The 19,998-nt window shown below is 41.9% G+C and overlaps 1 protein-coding gene across 14 annotated transcripts in view; it reads left to right on the forward strand.

Moving 5' to 3' along the window:
- Positions 1-19,998, forward strand: part of PUM1 (pumilio RNA binding family member 1) — a 193,194-nt gene that overhangs the window by 84,966 nt on the left and 88,230 nt on the right. For 11 of the 14 annotated variants that reach the window (XM_029619108.1, XM_029619107.1, XM_029619109.1 and 8 more), the window contains 3 exons: positions 8,415-8,581; positions 9,923-10,190; positions 19,740-19,833. In XM_029619108.1, the coding sequence (XP_029474968.1) occupies positions 8,415-8,581; positions 9,923-10,190; positions 19,740-19,833 (529 nt within the window). The remainder of the gene's footprint in view (positions 1-8,414; positions 8,582-9,922; positions 10,191-19,739; positions 19,834-19,998) is intronic. The other 3 variants (XM_029619118.1, XM_029619119.1, XM_029619117.1) reach the window with 1 other exon arrangement.

A 19,998-nucleotide genomic window follows, 5' to 3' on the forward strand; every position in this document is an offset into this window, starting at 1 on the left:
CTTTAGCGTACAATGTCTTCTGCAAATCTAGCTAACTGCCTAAAATAATCTTAACACATTCCACCCCCCCATCTGTTGGAGAAAAACAAATGCCCAAAAGATTGTCAAGAAAAATGTGGATTTAGTGATACCTTATGTTATAAATAGCGAGCAAGTTAAATGAGTGTTTCTTCTACTTTCTTTAAAAACTATATCATGTGACACACTGTAGCTTATATGTGCTCTGCTTAATATGAGGTCTTAGTTCTAGATCTAAGTAGTGCTCCATATATGGTAATGGACATGAGTCAAACACATTTTGAGCCATGCAGAGCCGTGCATGAAGAGAAACAAAACACTTCAAACATTTAATTTCTAAACAAAATGGAATCCAGCCACTTACAAGACAGAGAGCGCGAGCAGCCTTTCCAGATCAGACCATTCACATACCTTATCTGGCTCACACATCAAGGTAGTTATTCAGCGTTTAAAGAAACAAACTTAATTTCTTCAGAACCATACTTAATTTTCAGCACAATCATTTTGACAAGTTACAAATCTCTCTGATTCATTTACTGTAAAATATCAACTTATTCTCCCACATTTTTAATTCTGTTGGTCTGTTTATAACTTTTAAATAGAAAAATAAATCCATTTAAACAGATTTTCTCCTCCATTTGTATTTGCGTATGAAAGACACTTCAGTGTCCTCCATCACCCACCTGCCCCCCTTTCTCTCTGCTGTTAACTTCTCAACTCCCTGTATCCTTTCAGGTTCTAAAACTTCATCACTGGTAATTGCTTCTACAGCAATGGAATCATTAAGAGCCTCACTAAAGAAATTTGCATGTCTCTTTGTGACCAGATTTTGAGCTTTGATTTGGGGATCTGGAACAGATTTTTGGGCAAACAGCAGTTCTTCAACTCAGTGCCACACCCTGCTTAAGTTATACTGACAATCAGACAAAAGCATGAGACATCGCAAACAGATCTTGACATTTTCCAATTTTGCATTAAATTGTTTGTGACCAGTCCAGATTGACACGCTATCAGAAACCTGGTCACCAGGACTGCTAGACTTACACATGATCCCAGTGTTAACAGCAGGAAGGACATGTATTCTTTTTGTCACCAAGTGTATCTAATGAACTAGAAAACAAACAATCCACTAATCCCATCCTCAGTAAAGTGTTACAGTGATGTAATATATAATATCCTATTTGTGGCGCCAAATGTAAAAGGTTAGGCTGAGTTATATATTATGCCATAGAACACACTACACACAATCTGGTAAAAGCAAAACTTAGTTTACTAAATATGGTGAATATATGGTATATAACCAACAAAGAGCATTATCATACAGCCAGCAATATTGCATTAATCAATACCAGTAAACAAGATTATAATAATATGCATAGAAATAAGGAAAGAATTTATACAGAGAATGCTCTCATCATAGGTCTTCCTTGCTATGGAAAGAATGTATTCTCAGAAATGAAAGATGAGCTCGAGAGTTCGTTCTCTTTCTGTGGCTCATTCAAAGAATCACTGTTGCACACTCTCTGGCTTTAATCCAGTGTCTGCATGTTAGATGTTTCGTTTTGTACCCATAGCTCTGACAGTCACCTGGAGCTGTTAAACTATGGCAGTTAAAGATCCTGGTACTGCCTCTCACAGCGCATGACTCTCAAAAGGTTCAAACACAGGCCTTTACCAGCCTTATCTCGTAGAATAACAAATGTAGAAAGAACAGAGTATCCTGGCTTCTCTTTTAGCTCATTAATATCAAGCAGCATGTCTAAAAGAAAACCAATGACAACATTCTACAGTTTCAGGCATTTCTTACTTATTTATTTATTTATTTATTTATTTCTTTTATATACCGACGTTCGATCGAGATATCACATCGGTTTCCAGATAACTCAAATAATAGGGTAGTAACAGCCCTATTTTACATTATAACATTGTAATAAAAATAATAAATTGTAACATTGTAATAAATATAACAAATATATAACAAATATAACAAATTATACAAATTATAACAGGAATAACAGCTTATGCTTAAGCTGTGTCGTATATGCATATGTACGTATATAATCCACATTCATCAATCATTGGGTACGGTTTTTATCAATAGCACCACATGTACATTGTCTTCTGAAAATCTAGCTAACTGCATTAATAATCTTAACACAAACTCCTTACAAGACAGAGAGTAGCTACAGCATGAGTAATTTTTCCCTATATGCATCACCTTGCATTTGACCTCATTATATTTCATCTGCCATATGGATACACAATCTTCCAATCTTGCAAGGTCCTCCTGCAATTTATCACAATCAGCTTGTGATTTAACTACTCTGAATAATTTTGTCATCTGCAAATTTGATCTCCTCACTCATTATACCTCTTTCCAGATCATTTATAAATATATTAAAAAGCAACGGGCCAAGTACAGATCCTTGAGGCACTCCACTGTTTACTTTTTCCCACTGAAAATCCTTTCTGTTTCTTCTCTTTTAATCAGTTTGCCATCAACAAAAGGACATTTCCTATCCCTTTTTAGTTTTCTTAAAAGCCTTTCATGCATCACATCTACCAGTTCACCTTTTATCTACATGCTTATTTACCCCTTCAAAAAAAATGTAGCAGATGTGTGAGGCAAGAATTCCCTTGGGTAAATCTTTGTCCCATTTAATCATGTCTATCTATATGTTCTATTATTTTATTCTTTATAATATAATAGTTTCCACAATTTTTCCTGGTACTGAAGTCAGGCTCACTGGTCTATAGTTTACCGGATCACCTCTGGAGTCCTTTTTATATATTGGGATTACATTGGTCACCTAGCAGTCTTCAGGTACAATGGATGATTTTAATGATAGATTACAAATTACTTGTAATAGGCTGAAACTTAATTTTCCAGTTTTTCAGAACACTGGAGGTATACCATCTGGTCCAGGTGATTTGCGACTCTTCAGTTTGTCAATCTGGCCTACTATATCTTCCAGGTTCAGCATGAATTGGGTTAGTTCATCTGAATCATCACCTTTGAAAACTATCTTCGGAATACAGGAACATCGGTATATAAAAGTTAAAAATAAATAAATAAACAATGAAGCAAAGAATTCATGTAGTCTTTCCGGGATGCCTTATTTTCCCTAAGTGCCCTCGATCATCTAACGATCCATCTGACTTCTTCGCAGGCTTCCTGCTTTGGATATATTTAAAAAAAAATGTATTATGAGTTTTTGCCTCTATGGACAACGTCTTTTCAAATTCTTTTTTAGCTGGTCATCAGTGTTTTACATTTAACTTGCTAATGCTTATGCTTTTTCCTATTTTCTTCAGATGGATCCTTCCAATTTTTGAAGGAAGATCTTTTGGCTAAAATAGCCTCTTTCACCTCTCCTTTTAATCGTTTGGCCTTCCTTCCACCTTTCTTACAGGCCGATACAGTACAGTGTGCTCTGACGGAGCACACTGTTAACCCGCGTTTGGACGCGCTAGCTTTACCCATTATTCAGTAAGGGGTAATAGCGCGTCGTAAACGCGCGGCTAACACCCTCCCCCCGAAACTAATAGCGCCCACAACATGCAAATGCATATTGATGGCCCTATTAGTTATTCCCAAGCCGCGATTCAGTAAGTAAGTAAAATGTGCAGCCAAGCCGCAAATTTTACTTTCAGAAATTAACACCTACCCAAAGGTAGGCGTTAATTTCTGCCGGCACCGGGAAAGTGCACAGAAAAGCAGTAAAAACTGCTTTTCTGTACACCCTCCAACTTAATATCATGGCTATATTACGTTGGAGGTCCCAAAAGTAAAAAATAATTAAAAATTTTAAAAAAAAATTTAAAATCAGCCCGCGGATTGAATACCGGACGCTCAGTTTTGCTGGCTCCCAGTTTCCGAACTCATGGATGTCAGTGGGTTTGAGAACCAATGCCGACAAAATTGAGCGTCAGCTGTCAAAAAAGAGGAGCTAGGGACGCGCTAGTGTCCCTAGTGCCTCTTTTTACGCGGACCCTCGTTTGAATACTGAATCGCGGCCTGTGTGTGCGCCGGGAGAGCGTGTGCTCGCCCGTTCTCCCGCGACTTTTACTGTATCTGCCTGCTAATGACTGGAATACATCTGGACTGCGCTTCTAAGATGGTATTTTTTTTTAACAGTGCCTATGCCTGTTGTACACTCTTAACCTTTATAGCTGCATCTTTCAGTTTTGTTTTGTTTTTTTCTATTTTTCTCATTTTATCAAATTTTCCTTTAGCGCATCCTCTTACTGCATTGGGCGCCCAAAGGATGTGGCTGCGGCATATTAAGACAACGGACACGCAATACTAGTGCCTGTTTTCAGCACGCGTTTTACTGCATCAGTCCCTCAGTATTTTTCTCCCTTTTTTTCTCTCTCCTCTTACATGATCCTAGCCAGAGCAACCTACTTCCACTTCTCTTCCTCATTTCTTTGCTCTCCACATCTCGTTTCTGATCACTTCTCCTGTCAATGTATCTTCTTGGCTCCTTTTTCTGGCATACCATCCATCCCCGGGACCCCCCACAATACTTCTGCACTCTAGGCATCATTTCTTCTCTCTCTTCTCCATGCATTTCCTCCCCACCAAGCCCCCACCCTCTTTTTCCTCTCTCCCTACTTTTTTCCCTTAATGTACTCCTGCCCCTCCCATCCTGAGCTGTGCAGATGCTACATTACTCCGCTTACTGTTGCTTAGTCACGTGGTACTGGCAGTATTTCCTATTCTTGCAGTAAACTGAAACTAGGAGAAGAGGAAATGCATTCAGATTGCATAGTGTTAGTAAGAAGATCAGCATTGAAAACTGCTGAGATGAGGAAAGTAGCTGGGAGGGGGAGAGAGAGAGCACAACAGGAAGGAGGTGGGGCCAATTCCTCAGATTTCTGTGACAGTGGCAGTGAAGCCATGGGAGACTTCAAATAATTTTAACTAATTTAATATGGTTTTTCCTTTTTTTTTTTTAATTTGAAAGTTGTAGGTGAGAGAAATCTTGTAGACTTTTGCCTAGAAAACCTGTCATTGACTTCCCACTTGTCCAGTCTTTCTTTAGTTGCTCAGTAGAAATTATTTGTTAGGCTAGTGAATGTTTAAAATTACAAGCTTTGAAGCCTTTAGTACATTGATCTGTTTACCTTGGGTTTTGTCACGTAACATTATGGTACTTATTTTGTACTTTTGCAAAGACTGAGCTTTTTTTGTTTTTTAAAAGCAAGCTTTTGGAACCAGTTAGATTTTTTTTATTTTTTTGGCAATGCTAGTATGCCATGTAGCATGACTGCTGGTTTTGTCCTTGTGTGTTTCTACTGAAGGAACAAATGGAAGATGTCTTCTTCCTGAACATGACGACTGTGCAGTGTTTTTTTGAATCTCATTGGACTAAACACATTTTTTAACATAGCAACTTTAGGGTGTCACTGTTATGGTGCCTGTTTTATTAGATGGCAGACAGTTCTCTTGCTTCCTTCCAGGCGTAATCAGACTTTCTTCTAGCCACCCGGTTTTTTGAAAGGTGTCCCTTTCAATCACATCAATTGCATGACCACACTTAGATTCTACTGCTTGAGGCACAAACTTGCCAACTGGCAGTGCAATGAGCGACAACTATAGGGCAAAATGCCAACACCTTTTCTTTATTTTTTGCTTTTGGAGAAGCATACTCCTATTTTACTGGAATTATATACAGAAGACTAAATTTCAAACAATCCACATAGCGATTAAAGTTTGCATGAACATTAAATTCACTTTGAAAATCCTTGGACAGTTGACAGAGTAGGCACACAAATTGCCTTGCACAAAGTTAAACCTGCTCAAAGCAGAGCATGACAAGTATGCAGCAACTTGAGTGCCTAGTTTTTAAGATGAAAAAAAAAAAAAACAAAACCTCTGCAGAAAAATGCTGACTCTACCCCAGCCCCACCTCCCAGAATACCCTTGCACAGTGTACATAAAAATGTGCATATTTTTATATGCACTGGGGTTTATGCATGTAAATCCTTTCGAAAAGACCCCCCGAAAGACCATTTCAGATTCACATTATTTATAAACCAAGATTCCAACCACTAATAAAATATTGAAGCATGAGTACTGCTTTCAAATCTGCTGCAGGTGGGTTACAAGGAATGCATTTTTTTTTTTTTGAAAGTCAGTGAAATCCAAACTGTGTGTGTGTGTACATGGCTTCTAGTGTGCCCTGGTGTAATGTTTACTGTAGAAATACTATTTTTCTCCGGCATTGTGGTAAACACCCACTTGCCTCTCCTGCCCTCAGATGTTGCAACCTCCCCGTCCACAAGACTGTATTGCTGTCACCCTTTTTGCCAACCCTCCAGCCAGTGCTAACCCTTTTTACCTGCTCTACAGGCTGATGTTAATGCCACTAACTGCCTCACAGGCCCACCCATAGCTTAGTGCCACGGTCTGTCTCCTCTGGTGGGCTGAAGCTGCTACCTCTCTCTTTGCCCATTCATATTTTCTGTTTTTGCCTTCCTCCATTCAAAGGCTGTTGGCACTTATGTCCGTTTTGTATATGTGACTGCTGCATTGTTCTGTGTGAGTTGTTGAATGCTGGTAGTAATGCTAGTAATGCTATTTCCAAGGACAGAGTTGTTATCGCTTTGGGCTGAATCAGACTAAATTAAACTGAACCATGTAGCAGCTTGGCAGAAAGTAGTGGCTTCAGGAAGGGAGAGGGGAAAGAAGAGATGCAGCTGAGGCTGACTGAGGTACGGACGAGTTCATATTGATGAAAAGGGGGTTATTAAAGGTATGCTGCAGGGATCAGTTCTCTGTCCGATTCTCTTCAACAGGTTTGTTAGCGATATTGCGGAATAGCTGTTTGCCAAGGTTTGCCTTTTTGCAGATGATACCAAAATGTGCAACAGGATAGGCAGTGAGAAAGATGTGGAAAACATAAAGTGGGCTTTTGGAAAGCTTGGAAGAATGGTCTAGAGTTGGCAGCTTAAAATTTAATACTAAAAAAATGCAGGGTTATGTATTTGGCATAGAAAAACCCAAGGGAGCAGTACAGTATAGAGGGTGAAGTTCTGTGCACAAAACCAAATTGGGTTTGTTTGATCTTAAGAAAGCTAAACAGGCGAAAGCAAAAGCCAGGAGGATGCTTGGGTGTGTAAGGAGAGGAATAGCTAGCAAAAAAAGAGGTGATAATGTCTCTGGAGAGACCTCATTTGGAGTACATTTGTATATAATTTTGGAGACCGCACTTTCTTAAGGATATAAACTAAATAATCTTTCCTAAGGGCAGCTACTAAAATGGTCAACAGTCTTAATCATAAAATAGGGACAGACTTGAAGATGAAACATGTATATTCTAAAGAAAAAATGGAGTTGGGATAGAGACATTTAAATGCCTCCGAGGAATAAATACACAGGAGGCGCAGGCCTCTTTCAACAGAAAGGAGGCTGTGGGATGCAGATGAAAAGGGGTAGATTCAGGAGTAACCTAAGGAAATATTTCTTTACAGAAAGGGTGGTGGACGCATGGAACAGCCTTCCTGTGGAGATGTTGGAGATGAGGACTGTATCAGAATTCAAGAAAACTTGGGACACAGGATCTCTGAGAGATAGGGCCTATAAAGATGAGCAGTTGATGTGGACGGGCAGACGGACTAGGTTGCCATCATGTTCTATGTTTCTGTGTAGGATAGGAGATTGGAGGAGGGGAAAGAGACTGAAAGAGGGATAAAAGAATGGCGCATAAGAGAGGAGGGGAAGGAAACGAGGATAGCCTAGGGCAAGGGTGGCTAATTTTGGTTCTCGAGAGTCACAAATAGGCCTGGTTTTCAGGATATCCTCAATGAATATGCACGAGCGAGATTTGCGTGCGCTGCCACCTTTGTATGCAAATTTATCTCATACATATTTATTGCGGATATCCTTAAAACCTCGCCTGTTTGTGGCTCTCCAGGACTGGAGTTAGCCACCCCTGGCGGTAAGTCAAGTAAAGAAGCAGCTTTGGGAAGGGGGAAACACTGTAATGAGAGGAAAGGTATAATGAAAAGATGGAGAAGGAAAGAAAAGCAAGAGACCAGATAAGAAAATGCTGAAACAGAGAAGCAAAGCAGTAACAAACAGTTGTAAATATATTTTTCTAAAGATAAACTTTTTGTATTTTTCAGTAAAAATTAACTTTGTGTATATTAAGTTATTTATTACTACATCCAAGCAAGCTACAAATTTTGTAGCAGAATTTTCTACTCTGAACTGCATCCAACCAGAGGCCTGTGAGGGTATTTTTTACCTGTGAGTGAGAGATATTTTATGTTGCTGTTTAATCTTTTAAATGTTGCAGCATCAATGCTAAAGATGATTACTGAGGCTCACCTGAAATAAGTAAAAGACTGGATGATATTCTGTATTTGAACTGTCTAATTTGGCACAGGGTCCAAGGGACACGGAAAGTGATGACAATGATAAAGGAGATAAGAAAAGCAAAGGGACATTTGATGGTGATAAACTTGGAGACCTCAAGGAAGAGGGAGACCTGTTGGACAAGCCAAATGGTTTGCCTGTGCAAAACGGGATTGACATAGATGTGAAAGACTTCAGGCATGTATTTGGACTATCCTGATAGTTTTACCGATTGTTTCCGTATTACGTTAATGTTTCTGGATTCAGGGCTGGCCCAGTGGCAGTGCTGCAGTCTGCCATGTGGAGAGTGTCCTAGCATGTAGCCAGATGGACTCTGGACCAATGGGTTACGTGCTCCTCTGCTACGATTCACAGGTTGCGCCTTTCACACCCTGGTTTGGCTGGTAATGCTATGGAGGCAGCGTTCACAGCCTCTGATTGGAGGAACAGAGGGTCGTGATCGTCATTAAGGTTGAGGCCTGGTGGGCTTTGGAAGGAGCCCTGGTGCATGACTCCCTACTGCAGGACCATTGCTGCAGTCACCAGGCTAGGAACAGTGGGAGGTGGGCCTATTAATATAGGGAATGAATCTCTGGGTATTTGTGAATGAAAGCTCAGGGTTCCAGTGGAGCTGGAATTAAAAGGAGAAAGGAGGAACTACTGGGCCAAACAATTCTGGGTTCTGGTTGGCTAATGTTGGCATCCAGTGGGGCCCAGCAATTTTATTGCATTACTTTCTACTTACTTACATTAGCTGCAATTATAGTGCTACCTCTGGAAAATGGATATTGTCCCTGCTTTGAAGCTATGTTTGTGCATTTATCCTTAAGCTTCACTGCCCTATACGCCTACCTTATCAGAAGTTCAGATGCAGTTCAGTCTAAGGAGCAAAAAATTCAGAGATTCTAAATCCAGGTTTTCCCAACATATGTTTGCCCTGGTTTCTCATGATAGTGAAGGATGTTCATTTGGTCCATGGCAGCAGATGTCTTCAGTTCATGCTCAGTTGCTGAAGCAAGGGAGTGGAACAAGATTCAGGTATGCCAACTGCTTACCTGCTTGTTACTGCTATTCCTTAATGCTGGTAATCAGCATATCTGAAGTGGGGGGGAACTCGCTGCACCTGTGCAGCTGTAAAGTTCACTGAAGGGGTATAGAACTTCTATGATAAGAACTGTATCCAGGGTATGTAAACAGAAATATAGACATTATCAGCCCAGGGGATTTATTTCACATTCCCCTGCCTCCCACCCACTCCCTCACCCATCCAACTCCAGTGATGTTTGCTTAAGTGAGACAGGTGCACTTGCTGGCTGAAAGTTGCAAGGGATGTCTCCATCAAGAGCGATTCTCTTGAGTTTGGTAGGATCTTTATTGCATTGGCAGTTGTATCCCCTACTCCCCCCTGCACAATGTATCATCTCCACAATACACGTGAACCTCACCAGTCCTTATAGCCATGACATTTGGACATGGGTTTCATGTGTTGCTTTGCATCAGTTGCTTTCACTGATATTTTTCAATTATTTTATTTGCCAGCCGTACTCCTGGTAATTGCCAGAACTCAGCTAATGAGGTTGATCTTCTGGGTCCAAACCAGAATGGTTCGGAGGGATTAGCTCAGCTGACCAGCAGTAATGGTGCCAAGCCTGTTGAAGATTTCTCCAGCATGGAGTCACAAAATGTCCCTTTGGACCCCATGGAGCATGTTGGCATGGAGCCTCTGCAGTTTGACTATTCGGGTAGTCAGGTACCTGTGGACTCAGCAGCAGCAACTGTAGGGCTCTTTGATTACAATTCGCAACAGGTAAGTTCTCCACCCAAGAATATTCAGTTTTTATTGACCTATCCCCAAATAGATTCTTAAATTTTAGTGTATAAATATTCAGTGATTTTGTGCATTGAATTATACTGTCAACCTCTTATGAATCTGTGAACTGTCGAGATTATTTTGGTTTTGAGTAGAAGTTCATAGTAAATATGATTGTGAAACTTGTAAATTAGTTTTGCACAAGTCTTGTGTGTGCATGCATGTGTGTGTGTGCGTGCGCACGTGCATTTCTTGCCAGTTTTTCACCAGCCACTTTCTGCATTCCCAAGTGAACTGGAGAAGGGCCCGAGAAGATAACACTTTTGAATAAATAGCTGGCTGTTGGGTTAAGCAAAATGGAAAAAAAAAAAAAAGTTCTTACCTGCTAATTTTCTTTCTCCTAGGACAAGCAGGATGGAAGTCCTCACATGTGGGTGACATCATCCTTGGAGCCCGGCACGGGAAAACATTTTATCAAAGTTTCTAGAAGCTTTGACTGGCACACTGAGCATGCCACTATCCTCGCATCTACGCGAGGTCCCCCTTCAGTCTCTCTTTTTCCACGGTGCAGTTGTCTTGCGGTTCTGGAGCTCTGCTTCTACTCTGATTTTTTTTTTCTTCTAAAATTGGGTTTTTCCTCAGTCCCATCACTTAGTTCTTCAGCCCCTGCACCACTTGGACAATGTCTCCCAGGGGCTAGTGGCTTCTAGAAAGCCTTCCACCAGGAAGTCTTATAGTTTGAAATGAAAAAGATTCTCCACCTGGTGTGTGTGGGGCATGACTTGGATTCATTTACATGCCCTACTTTTGTGGCACCTTTCTGAATCTGGGCTTCAAGCCAGTTCAGTCGGGGTCCATCTAGTGCTGTTAGTGCATACCATTGGGGTATCACTGCCACGCCCATATCAGTTCAACCTTTAGTGGGTTGTTTTATGAGAGGCCTGCTTCAGTTGAAGCCCCCTCTTCGGCCTCCTGTTGCATCCTGGGACCTCAACATTGTCCTGGTGTGGCTCATACATCCTCCCTTCAAGCCGTTGTGTTCCTGCGACCCGAAGTTCCTCACCTGGAAAGTTATATTCCTAGTGGCGATTACTTTGGCTCGTAGAGTCAGTGAGTTTCAGGCCTTGGGTACGTACCCACCATACACAAGATTTTTCCACGATCGTGTGGGCTTATGTATGCACCCTAAGTTCCTTCCTAAGGTGGTGACTGATTTCCACATCAATCAGTCCATTGTCTTACCCACTTTCTTTTCCAGGCCTCATTCCCACCCAGGGGACTGAGCTCTTAATACTTTAGACTGCAAGAGGGCCTTGGCTTTCTATCTAGAATGCACAACTGGTCACAGGCAGTCCACTCAGCTCTTTGTGTTCTTCGATGCCAATAGGCTGGGAGTGGCAGTGGGTAAATGGAATTTATCCAACTAGCTGGTGGATAGCATCGCCTTCTGCTATGCGCAAGCGGGCCTTCAGCTGGCAGGCCGCATCAAAGCTCGTTCTGTGCAGGCCATGGCAACATATGTAGCTCATCTGTGAGCGGTTCATGTCATCAAGATTTGCCGCGCAACAACATGAAGCTCCCTTCACATGTTCGCGGCCCCACTACTGCTTAGACAAAAATGGTCGACAGGACAGTCCCTTCAGCCAGTCTGTCCTGCACAATCTCTTCCAGACCTGGACCGAGCTCTTCCTGCCTAGAACCCCTGCTTGGAGCCATGCAGTCCCCTGTCAGCCAACAACACTGCAGTTGTTGTGCCTGTTGGCACTTTGCTCGGTGACTGTTGGTCTCACCTGCTCCTGGGGAAAGCCTGGAGCTTGGTATTCATCCACATGTGAGGACTACCATCCTGGTTGTTGTAGAAGAAAGCGCAGTTGCTTACCTGCTACAGGTGTTCTCCTAGGACAGCAGGATGTTAGTCTTCAGGAATCCCGCCTGCTTCCCCATGGAGTTGGGTTATCCTTATGTTTTGTTGTTTTATTTTTTCGCTTGTATTTCTCTCTGTTATGAGACTGAAAGGGGGTCCTCGCGAGGATGGGCGGATAGTGGCATGCTGGGCATGCTCAGTGTGCCAGCCAAGCTTCTAGAAACTTTGACAAAAGATTTTCGTGCCAGGTTCCATCGGATGATGTCCACCCACATGTGAGGACTAACATCCTGCTGTCCTAGGAGTACACTTGTTACAGGTAAGCAACTGTGCTTTCCTTAAGCCTGACCAGACGCATGGATTTGCTCTCCTTACCAGCAGAAGGAGATGGAGATAACAAGTGTGCTGACCTCTCCTATATAGAGAGCCACTTCCCCTGCAGCACTCCAGTATTTCTGTATCAAAGCAAGGAACAATCATAAACTTTCTTCCCCACTGCATAATGGATATAGATGGTTCCTAACTGAACCTAAGTCTCCCAACAACAGAGGCAGTTTAACCAGAAAACTTCAGATACCGTAAGCACAGACACAGTTGCAGAAGAATGAAGAGGCTGAAGAATAAAACGGATGGGTTCCTGGAATTGGTCTGTTAGGATTTAAGGAAAGAAAATTAGCAGGAAAGAGCCAAACTTTTCCTTCCTTCCTTGTCTTACCAGACCAGACTCAATAGATAAGATGTACCTAAGCAACTCTTAAAGCAGGTGGGTGCCTAAAAGGTGTGCTTTTAAGACATTTGCCCTAGAGGATGCAGTATCTCTAGCCTCCCTAACCAGATGGTAGTGCTTGGAAAACAAATGCAAGGAAGCCCAAGTAACTGCCTTACAAATCTCTTCCAGCTGGACCATGCAGTGCTTCACCCAGGAAGCTGCTTGTACCCTGGTTGAATGTGCTTGTACCCTGGTTGAATGTGCTTAAGCGCTAGATATAGGGCCAAGTTTATTGCCTCTTTGTGCCACCTAGCTATTGTAACTTTCGAGGTTGCCTTAATCTCTTCCTGGACCCCACTGAACAGCATGAGTGAGTGATCTGACCCCCTTGAAAGCATTCATGACTTTTAGGTATGTCAACAAAATTCTCTGTCGACTAGCAGGGCTAAATCAGTAATGACAAGTAGGTGACGTCATCCGACAGTACCACACAGACCCATCCCTCCAGCTTAGTAAAGCTTTTTATGAAACATGCACAGGAGTTTCCCCATGTGCATGCTGTCTTGTGAGCCCCTCAGTCTGTTTTTGTCCAAGCTCCTGCATGGATTTATACCTTCTCTCTCTCTCTTTCTCTCTCCCCCTCTCCCCCCCCCTTCTTATTTGTCCCTTTTTCAACTTTCTGATGTTTTTGCTTCAGTTAATGTTCCGAGTTGCCTCACTGCCTCGGCATCCCCTCAATAGCACTTTTGCTACTCTTTTAAACAAAAAAAACAAAACAAAACTAATAATGCAAGCTATCTGGCTCCAAGAAGACCATCTCCAATGGTTTTAAGGACTGTTTGTGGCCACAAGATGATCAACACCGATGGCCACGATATTTGTTGCAGATGCATCTTAACCAAGATTCAGCTAACTGTTACGATTGTAGTTGGATGTCACCAAGATCCCAGAGGAACAGAGCCTGAAAGATGGAGGAACTTCACAGATCGGTGAAAAGTCAAAACTATTCCTCCTTCCAGAGCGGGGCCTCCTCAGGTTCCCCACAAAGAGACATGGAGGAGCTCCTCAGGCAAAGATCCCCCCCCCCCCCCCCCCACAACGCAAGATCCACTGTAGTTCAAGAGTCAAGCACAATGCAGAAGCGTTGCTTGTAGGAACCGCAAGCTGCTTGTCTCACCCAGGGGCCAGTTCCACATCTCACAGGGCTGGTCAGTTCAGAAGAAAAAGATGTGCCATTCATCAGAGCTAGGTAGTTGGTGCCAGCTAAACAGAAGTTGTTGAAGCATGCATTGTTGGTTGTCTGCCACATCTCTGCACTCAGTGCAAGAACAGGAGTTGGGGAGGAACTAGTAGTCTCCTGTTCTTCTTCCACCATATTGGCACCTGTATTTCCAACTCACCTCCTTGGCCTGGATCCCAAACTTTCTGGAGGTCTTTTTCTTCCATCTAACCTTGAGCTTTGCTTGGAGAATAGAGATCTGATTTTCTCCATTGTACTTCTGGTCTCTATCCAGCCACCAGCACCATCAATGTAGAAGGAAATCTCTTCCTGGAGACCAGTACGTGCTTCTCAGGAAGATGACTGTATACTGGTTTCAGAAGAGGACGTCTTTTTTTTTGTCAACTCTGGGTTAAAGGATACAAGTCCATAGATCTGATGGCTGATTTGGTGAAGACTTTCTTTACCTCACTGGAGGCCAATGAGAGGGCACCCATCAACCTTCCTGTCCAGAATGTCAGATTTGTTCCCACAAGGGGGAGTCCTCTTCACCTCCACACCTTGGAAGCTCCCATCAGAAGTCCCAATGTGGGAATTAACCCTCATCAGACAGGCATACCATCCCTCTCTGCGGAGTAATCTAGCCAGTCTGAGGATGGAACATGGGACACCACTGACTGGCGTATCCCCCGGGAATCTTTCCCTCCAAGATGATAGAGGATGCCACCCTGATCAACGTCAGGGTCATGGGCTAGTGTCCCTCCACCTTTCCGTTCAGAGAAAGGGTCTATGGGGGATTCTTTTCCTGACCTGCTGGAGCATTCATCTCCACCAGAAGGCCTTTTGTACTCCTAAATTCCTGGATAAGTTGGGTAAGACGGTTTGGAAGCAGTGTCCATAAGGACAAAGATCCCTACACAGAGGTTGTTGGGATATTTTGGATTATGGAAATATCTTCTGAGCCTGCAGCAAACCTGATCCATTCAATCCTGTATGAACTGCAAAAGAGAATGTGAGATAATCTGGCCTCTTGCCCCTCCCCCAGTAGGCAGGAAGCTGGACCTTAAGTAAAACAATCTCCAGAGTCAGTGATTGTTGAATTGAAACGAGATTTTAAAAAATCAGAATTTATTCCAACACCTCCCACCTTAAGAACCCTTGGTTGTTGGAAAACTTCAGGAACAAAGTCTTCCGTAGCTCGATGCTCATTGCCCATGGGAAAAAAGAGGAATTTGATTCAGACGACAGCCAGTGCTGAGCCCTGACTTTTATGGTCCGAGGTACTGATATGCAGAGATTAGGGGGAAAGTGCAGGATTTCTTCTACAGCCAAGTAAGTTCAAAAGCAAAGCAGCATTGTCTGACTCATCAAGAAGGCTGCTCGCCCTGTAAAAATATTACTTGCAGTAATTTTGTAATGGATTTGACAGTTGCTGGTTTTGATTAATATTACCCTTAACATAAGGCTTGGGGGGTAACTTGCACAGAGTGGCAGTTACTATCCTTAATAGAAACATGGGAGTAGCTTGCATGGAGTGGCAGTTACTTCCATAAGAAACTTGCTAGGCAGACTGGATGGACCTTTTGGTCTTTTTCTGCCCTCAATACTATGTTACTATTGCAGTCCATCAATTCTCATGATGCAATACTTTCACGACTGCATCAATAAACTGAGTCTCTCGACGGGAAGCAGGAAGGCTATCAGCAGCCCCTTCTGGATATGGAATAATGCAAGTGGCTTCTCCTCTGGTCAATATATGAATTTTTTTCTGTGGCAGCAATTGGTGCATGCTATAGATGGCTTTGTTGTAAACCAGCAACCTGTGTAAGGTTGTTCATGAATGTTGGCTGATGTCCCATGTTTAGGCAACAGTCTATTTGGGATCAAGGTCACTGGGAGCTGAGCAGCCTTCTTCCTCTAGACATCTTTACTTTGCTTATAAATGTTCCTTTTTCCACAGAAGCCCCTTCTGCCAATTCCAGTGGTATCATGCCCCACCTGTGCTAGCACAACAGCAGCTTCTGGCACAAGGATGTTCACATGAGAGACTTTAATCTAAAAAGTTGCATCAGGCTCAGCCTAACTGGTCCAAATTTTTGACAAGTCTCAACCCTCAGACTACGACCCTTCTGGTAGGTGGAAGGATTTACTTGTTTCTTGAAGAGTGATAGAAGATGACCATTGGATCTTAAGAATTATTGAGTCTGTTTGCACTTCTCCCATCTCTCTGTACTGCATCAGTGTTTAGCCTTCAATCTGGTTCCGTCTCAAGGTGGAGTCACTTCTCAACCAGCAAGCAATAGAACCTGTCCCTTCCAAAGACCATGACAAAGGGTTCCACTGCTATTTCCTTATCCCCAAGGAGTCTGAGGAGGTGAGGGATTGAGACCCATCCTGGATTTACAAAAACTTAACACCATCCTGCCCTTCATCCTAGCAGGAGACTAGATTTGCACCCTGGACCTGAAAGAGTTGTATGCTTGCCACCACGATCTACTCCTTTCCTTAGTTTCAGAAACCACCAGGGCAGACTGGTTCTGGCATCGATCATGAGTGGCAGTCTCCTCTCATAACCTTGCAATTGAGGAGAGAATTACACAAAGGTCTCATGTGCACCTGGACCCACTATGGACCCCATCCTCAATGGGTTCGGACCTGTGAGCAAAGCTTGCTAACTTTCTGTCATTATGTAAACATTTTTCTTCTGAGTATCAAAGAGCACCAACAGGCAGTCAAGTCTTAGTTGATACCAAGTTGGATTATTCAAGTGGTAGATATCTAATTCTCCTTCAAAATAATTAAGTATGAGTAGGATTCTCTGAAGGCAAGCAGGTTCACCAGTCACACGAACAGGTGACATGAGTAGGCATGACACAAAGTGGGAAGAAATTTCCAGAACATTCTGATTAAAAACTAAAACTCTTTTTACTGTTCATGTGTGGGACTTCTCACGCTGTTGTGGCCCTGCAACTGCTCTGTTTCTTTTTTTTTTTTTTTTTGTGCTGACTCAGTCAAATGTATTTCCAGCAGGTACTGCAGCTTTCTTCAGCATTCACATTTTTTCCTTTATCCTTGGCCAAACATTTTATAATGTTTCTCCTCTTAATTCCCTAGTCAGGTTTTTCAGCTCTTCATTAAATTTCACTATTTTCTTTGTTCTGCTGAAACAATCCTTCCTGCCTGTTTTGTATTTTTCATCAGGAAACACGGTATCAGGCATCAAGTTGATTTTCTTCTCACAAATGTATTTCCTCTGATGCAGACTCCTGATTTTGCATCGGCATTTTTTTTCATCATGTCTCATGTTAACATTTAGTTTGGAAGTTCTCAATCTAGGGCTCAAGCCAGTCAGGTTATCAGGATATCCACAGTGAATATGTATATGAGAGAGATTTTCATGCACTGTCTTCATTGTCTCCAAATAGATCTTATGCATATTCAGTGTAGATATCTGGGGGGGGGGGGGGAAACAGACTGGATTGGGTGGTCTTCAAGGACCTAGATGAGAACCACTCTTTTGATAGTGTGGCCAGGGTTCCGGTCTAGCAGTCTCACAGGTTTCATGAACACAACTTGTGAAGTTGAACAGTGTTTTTCATTTGCATTTTGACTGACTGCATATCATGTTCTGGTTATTTGTCTGTATTAGTAATTCATGATTGCTTTGGTGAATGGTTGGGACTGTTCAACCATTGCTTTTTTTTTTCCTTCTTCTTTTTCCATCCCTGTTTATTACTTAATCTTATATCCCATTTATGAATCTTCCACCTCCCTGAATTTGGTAACAGTTGTCTCCTAGTCAATGAAAATGACAACTAACTTCATTTTCAAACAAACGCCTGCAGGTACTTTTTGTCCATGGACTTTTGCTGGTATTTTCAAAGCGGATTTATGCACACAGATTTGCAGATGGGCACAGGTCCACAGCCTGCAGTGTACGTGTAAAGTTACATCTGCTTCAGAGCACGCTTGGATTTACATGATACACTTCCAAAATCTAAAGTTATGCACATAACTGCCAGTCTCACCCAGCTCTGCGTAAGAGTACACATGTACATGCTGGGGCTGTTTACAAAGAGTCACGTAATAAAACCGGGTTTTAAGTACATAAGTGCCTTTGAAAATTACTCCCATAGCTTAAAAAAAAAAAAATTATCTTTTTTTTTTCCTTGGAAATTAAATATAAAACAAAAAGGGGATGCTGATCAATTTTTTTAATTGCCAAATTATTAGAATTGTTGAAACTATTGCTGTTTTAAGGATGGTGTGCCCTTAAATAAGACAGAATCCTTTAGAACCATGAGCAGATAGGTTTATTGTTTAGTCTTACCTTGTTTGCTTTTTTTTTCCTTAAGGTATCTTTTGTCTATTAGAATAAAGGTGTCTGTTTTCTTACACTTGTTTAGATATTTAGTGTTACTTTTATTACCCACACATTCTTTCCAGTTATCCCATTTTTCCATATCTGATGTCCTCTCTACCTTCAAGGCACCCAGTATTTAAAATAATTAAATTGCGATGTGACACTTTGGGACTTGGAATTTCTGAATAATGTTAGAACTGTCTGTGTATCCCACTGCGAGAATTTCTTTTACATCTGTCATCTGTGATCTTGAGTACTTGGACTGGTAGGGAGGTTAGAGTAATGGGCTGGGAACTGGGGAAACCAAGATTTGTATCCCATGTCCCCTTTCTCACCCATAGACTTATTTTTGTGACCTTGGGCAAGTCAATTTTGTCTCCTGTTGTAAGCTCTTTGGGGAAGGGACTTAATGTACTTGACTTCAGTAATAATGTAAGCTGTCTTGAATATTATTTGTAAAATCAGGCTAAAAAGCCCCAAATTATTAAATTGTAAAAAAAAAAAAAAAAAAAAAGATTTTTTTGATATAGTATTCGGCTTTTGATGATGGTAATTGTATGGTTACCCAATATAATTAGTCATATGCATGGAAACAGGTCAATTGAAAAAGCTTTGAGTTTAAAAAGTGATATTTTGACTTACATTTAAGTAAGCATCAGAAAATTTGTTCAGTCTTCCTCTCAGTGAAATTAGTACTGCTAATTTAATACTAATTTACATAATATCGATGGCAGAAAAAGACCAAATGGTCTGTTCAGTCTGCCCAGCAAGTTTCATAAGGTGAGGTAACCGCTGCTTCATGCAGGTTACCCCTATGGCTCTGTTTAAAGTAGTAACTGCTGCTCCGTGCTGGCTATCCCCAAGTCTTCTGTTAAGGATAGTAATGTTTACAATCAGACATGCTTGAACATGCTTAGCTGTAGAAGCAGGCCTGTGCGTTTCCCTGATGTCTGCATATCAATACCCCGGACTGTAAAAGTCAGGGCCCAGCATTGGCGGTCCTCTAAACCCAATTCCCCTTTTTAATTCTTTTCAAATTTAAGAAGATATTAAAAAATTATTTGCCTTTTAGTGCTTTTACCTTTGTTTAAATAATGTCCATAGTGTTGTGCTTGGAGGAGGAGTGACTTAATAGCTAGAGCATTGAACTTTGATTCAGGTTCAGACCTGACATGAGTTGAGTACTCTCATCTGCTCTGAACGCTGCGTGACCTTGAGCAGGTCACTCTGCCTTCCTGCGTGTTTTGCATTCAGTTGAAAACAAGACATTTGACTTAATCTGACTTTCCCAGTTAGTAAATTCAATGTATTTTATGCCAAGTATTTCATTGTTGGAGAGAAGTACTGGAAGAGAGTCTGGAAATGCAGTAATTGTGCATTTTGTTTTGCAGTTGTTCCAAAGACCGAATGCGCTGGCAGTTCAGCAGCTGACAGCAGCACAGCAGCAGCAGTACGCATTGGCAGCAGCCCATCAGCCTCACATAGGTGAGACCTCTTATACCTAGCCATCATCAGACTGTTCCTGTTGGGGTTCGCTGTTGTGTGCCTCTGTTTTCCCATATAACCCTAAAACAATTGGTAGCAGCTTGGGACTGGTATGTTAGTCTCTCTCACAGCATCATTGCTGCCTTTTCTCAGACACTGTGTCCT

The sequence above is a fragment of the Rhinatrema bivittatum genome, chromosome 11 (assembly GCF_901001135.1).
Source record: "Rhinatrema bivittatum chromosome 11, aRhiBiv1.1, whole genome shotgun sequence".
Classification (NCBI taxonomy): Eukaryota; Metazoa; Chordata; class Amphibia; order Gymnophiona; family Rhinatrematidae; genus Rhinatrema; species Rhinatrema bivittatum.